The 4,265-nt window shown below is 59.0% G+C and overlaps 1 protein-coding gene across 1 annotated transcript; it reads left to right on the top strand.

The window, feature by feature from the left end:
• Positions 1–178: 178 nt before the first annotated feature.
• TSPAN1 (tetraspanin 1) lies at positions 179–4,265 on the top strand. The gene is made up of 7 exons (XM_009638801.2): positions 179–235; positions 1,327–1,533; positions 1,955–2,029; positions 2,756–2,854; positions 3,222–3,359; positions 3,835–3,918; positions 4,193–4,265. Exons 1-7 carry the CDS (start codon positions 179–181, stop codon positions 4,244–4,246), a joined length of 714 nt encoding a protein of 237 aa, XP_009637096.1. The 3' UTR covers positions 4,247–4,265.

Raw genomic sequence — 4,265 nt, 5'->3', positions numbered from 1 at the left:
CAGGTAGGCTGGGCTCGGCGTTTCGGGGAGCGGACCCCGTGGGTGCCTCCCCTCCGCCCGCGAGGAACCCCCGGGCTCCCTCGGAACGGGGGGGTAAGCCCCGCTCGCAGGAGGGCAGGGGCCGTGCCGGGGTGGGGGCCCCCCCTGATAACCTCTCTCTGCTCTCCCCAGCGCAAAGATGGGGTTCTTCACCTTTATCAAGGTCATGATGATCCTCTTCAACCTGGCCATATTCGTAAGTGCACCCCAGCTGCTGTCTCTGCCCGGGGGGCCCGAGCCTGGCAGCTCACCACCCCCCCAGCTGCCCTGGGAAATTGGGATGAAGGGCCACGGTCTGTGGGAGCAGCTCCTGGGGAGCACCCTGGGCCGGGCATGGGGTGAGAAAAGCCTGCCCGTGTGGGCTCTCCTGCCCCTCTGTGTCCCTTCTGTAGGGGATGGAGAGGGGGATTTTGGGTGTTGGTGGGACTCATGCTCCTGGGACCCCAGTGGGGTGTGAGATCTTGGTCTCTGGCCCCAAGCTGAGGACTTAACCTTGCGGGGGTCTCTTGCTCTCCAGCCCTGGCCAAAGCCCAGGGGACCGTGCTGGGTTCTGGCTGTTGCATCAGCCACCCATGTCCTTCCCTGTGCTGAAGCTCTGGTGGAAGGGAAGGGTGCTGGGTGCCCTGGAGCAGGGGAGTTTGCTGGGTCCCTGCCTGGGGGACCCTGTCTCCACAGGGAGCAGCCCATGTGTGTGACAGTGACCTGCAGTGCTGGGGGTCTTGGATGTTGGGGGTCTCCAGAGCACACACAGCCCCTGTTCCCACCCAGGGCAAAGGGTAGTGGAGCTCCTGAGAGCTACCCTGGCTCTGCAGGACCAATGGAGCCGCCTGGAAGGGGATGCGGTGGGGTATAGCCTGGGGAAGGGGAGTGCAGACCTGCTGGGCTTGGCCTGCCAAAGCACGCCCTCCTTAAAGCTCCTGCCAGGGCTTGGGGCTGGTGGGGAAGGTCGGGCGGGTGGAGGGCAGGTGGGGCAGGCTGCATGTTGCCCCTCTGGGGTAAAGGGTTGGGCCCATGGTGCCACTGGCTCGGCCACCCTGCATGAGGGTTACTGTGCCGCTGCTGGCACCGAAACCCCTTGGGCTGGGGAAGGGGGAAGCTGGGGGTGTGCTGGTGGTGGGGTGTGTTTCAGGTTATTGACCCATCCAGCCGCCCCAAGCCTGTGGTGGCCATAAAGTCTTGCTTTGGCATGGTGAAAACCTGCAGAGGGGAGAAATACCCGTGCCAGCACCTTCCCCAAAGCCCAGATCTCTGCCTGCTCGGGAGCTGACATTGTCTCTCTCCTCCCAGCTCGGTGGCGGGACCCTCCTGGGAGTTGGCATCTGGGTCACAGTAGACGGGCAGTCATTCCTGAAGATATTTGGGGCGCTATCCTCTAGCGTACTGCAGGTCGTGAATGTGAGCTACTTCCTCATCGTCATTGGGTCCATCCTGCTGGTGATTGGCTTCCTTGGGTGCTATGGTGCCCAGAAGGAGAGCAAGTGTCTCCTGATGATGGTATGGACCTGACTTACCTCCTTACCAAGCCTCATTTGAGCTGGGTCTCTGGTGGGGGAGATTTGAGGGATAGATTTCTCCATGGAGATGTCTTCCTTGGATGTTCCCATGTGGTGGAAAGCTTCCTTCTCTTGGGAAGGAAGACCAAAGTCTGTCCCAGGCAAGGGTGAAAGGAAGCAGGAGCTGGTGCTGAGCAGAGGTCTCTCTTGGAGCACGTCCAGAGAGGTCAGCCCCATGCAGACAGAGGGTTGGAGAATCCCAAGGTTGTGCTGCTTCTGCCTTGGAGCAGAGCTGAAGGCAATGAGACAGGGCTTGAGCCCTGAGGGAGGGTCCTGCTGGCCCTTGGGAAGCAGGTGGGTTCCTGGGGGCCCTGTGGGGCTCTGGCTGTTGCTCTGACATCCCTTCCCTTGTTGTATCCTAGTTCTTCTCGGTGGTCCTGATCATCTTCATTGCCGAAATTGCTGCTGCTGTGGTGGCTCTGGTCTACACAGGTCTTGTGAGTGGCATATCTAAGTCTTGGGTTGGGCTAATCTGGGACCTGTCCTACCCCTTGGGAAAACAGGAGTCATGGGGGGTGGCAGTACTGCCCATGGATGGGGGAGCTGAGAGGTGGGCACTGCTGCAGGAGGAAGGGATGCCAGTCCCTGCTGGCACTGGTTCTGTGGGCAGGCTGGGGCAGCCTGGCCGGGGTGAGGGTTATGGGAACAGGGATTCCCACTGCCCTAAAGAAATGAGGGTTTGTATACGTTTTGCCTGCTTCTTTCTTTCAAACCTCTTAGTCCAGTACCAGCCTAGGCTTGACACCTCTCCATCTCTCGTGGTAGGAGCCACACAGGAGAGGAAGTCCCTAATCCTTCATGTTGAGCAAACTCAACCCCTTATTAGGTGCCTGAGAGAGATTAGGCACTTGGGGAGAAAGGTGACTTTGCCTCATTACGCACTGGAGAAATCAACCGCAGGGCAAACGTCATTCCTGGTTCCCTCGGTTATGCTGCTTATCAGATGACTCACTGGTTATGAGTGGCCTTGGTGCCATAAAGCACTGGTTAGTGGGGAAGGGGCCAAGCTGTCCTTGGGCCACAGGGACATGGTGTGACATACTCTTGGCCATGCTGGGTCTGCCTGGTCTCCTCCCCATGGGAGGAGACCAGTGTGGGGGCTTTCTGCTCTGTGGTGCTACTGTGGATCTTCTCTGATGGTGTCTCTCTGCCTCTTCTTCCAGGCAGAGACACTGCTGACGTCTGTGGTGACCCCTCTCCTGAAGGAGAAGTATGGGGCGGATAGCAGTTTCACAAGTATCTGGAATATCACCATGGGTGAGGTGTGCTGAGCCCTGGGAACCCCACCTTTGGGTCAGGATGCCCCCAGTACAGGCTTGGTGGTGCACAGCTGGGTTGGCCAGCAGGATGGGAATGGGAACACCATCGCAATCCTGGATGTGCTGAGCTGTCACTACCCCATCAGCTTCCCAGGTGCCGGGGACCTACCCGCTTGGGATCCAGTGGTCCTGTGGGTGGGGTGAGAGCTGTAGATGCTGGAGTGCCAGGCAAAATCCTGGTCCCAAGAAGGCCATTGAGCAACCCCCAGAGCTGTCTTGAGCTGAGTTACCCCCCTCCATCGGGGGGATCTGACCCAGGAGGGAGACCTGCAGGATGGTCTCCCCATCCCTTCCTTTCTCTCCCTCTTAGATCCATTGCTGTGGCCTGAATAACTACACAGACTTCACTCACTCCCCCTTTTATAAGAAGAATGAAACCTACCCAGAGTTCTGCTGCAATGGTGTGAAGCCCTGCAACGAAACGCTTGCTGCAAAAAAGGACGTCTCGGTACGGACACACCAGCAGCTCTTACCTTCTGGCAGTGCCTGATTTGGGGTGTGCCCTGGCACAGGGAGGGAGACCTGTCCTGTAACTCCAGCCCCAGCTCTGGACATGGCTTTAAGATGTGGGAGGGTGCTGTGGTGGTCTTCTCCCTGGTGGAGAAAGCAAAGCTGTTACCATTGCTCTGGTCCTTCAGGGAGCTCTGCAGCAGGGTGGCATGCCTGGAGCTGAGCATTAACCCAAGCACCACTCTGCCTTTTTGGGTGATTTCACCCCTTCCCCCCGCAACCCCTACCTCCCCCCCATACTGTGCTTTGGACTGAGAAGTGGCTGAGATAGGTTGCCCACTGAAGCCTCCAGGCTTTCTCCATGGCCATGCAGCTCTAGGCTGGAGAACCTCCCTTTCTGGGGATGTTGTGCCCCAGTGGTTGGGGGATCGCTACCCCTTGCTCGTCCTCACCCATGTGGTTGCCTCCTGCAGGGTTGTTTCCCTCAGATCTTGAAAGAAATCAAGACTAACGCAGGTGTGGTGGGTGGCGTGGCAGCTGGCATCGCTGCCTTGGAGGTGAGTGCCTGACCGTAGCTGTGCTGCTCCCTCCTCCTTGTACCTGGAGGGGAGCAGTGGGGCTGGGACCAGCCTGGCTGGCCAAGGGGCTGCAGGGGGCTGGTGCAGCCCTGTGGGCCACCATCTGCCGCAGTGTGGCTACTGAGCCTTCTTCCCTGGGCACACCTGGCTCTTCCTCCTTGTGTGTGCTGGGGATGGATGCTACGGGCTGTGACCCAAAGCCATGCTGGTGTGGGACACCTAGGGGGGTTGACTCACCTCTTGCTGCCCACAGATCTCATCCATGGCAGTTTCCATGTACCTGTACTGCAGACTGGATCAGAAATGACCCCGTGAGGCAGGAGGAT

This window comes from Egretta garzetta, unplaced genomic scaffold (assembly GCF_000687185.1).
Source record: "Egretta garzetta isolate BGI_Z169 unplaced genomic scaffold, ASM68718v1 scaffold145, whole genome shotgun sequence".
Lineage (NCBI taxonomy): Eukaryota > Metazoa > Chordata > Aves > Pelecaniformes > Ardeidae > Egretta > Egretta garzetta.
Note: the sequence above shows the minus strand (reverse complement) of the source record. Positions and strands in the feature narration are given on the sequence as shown.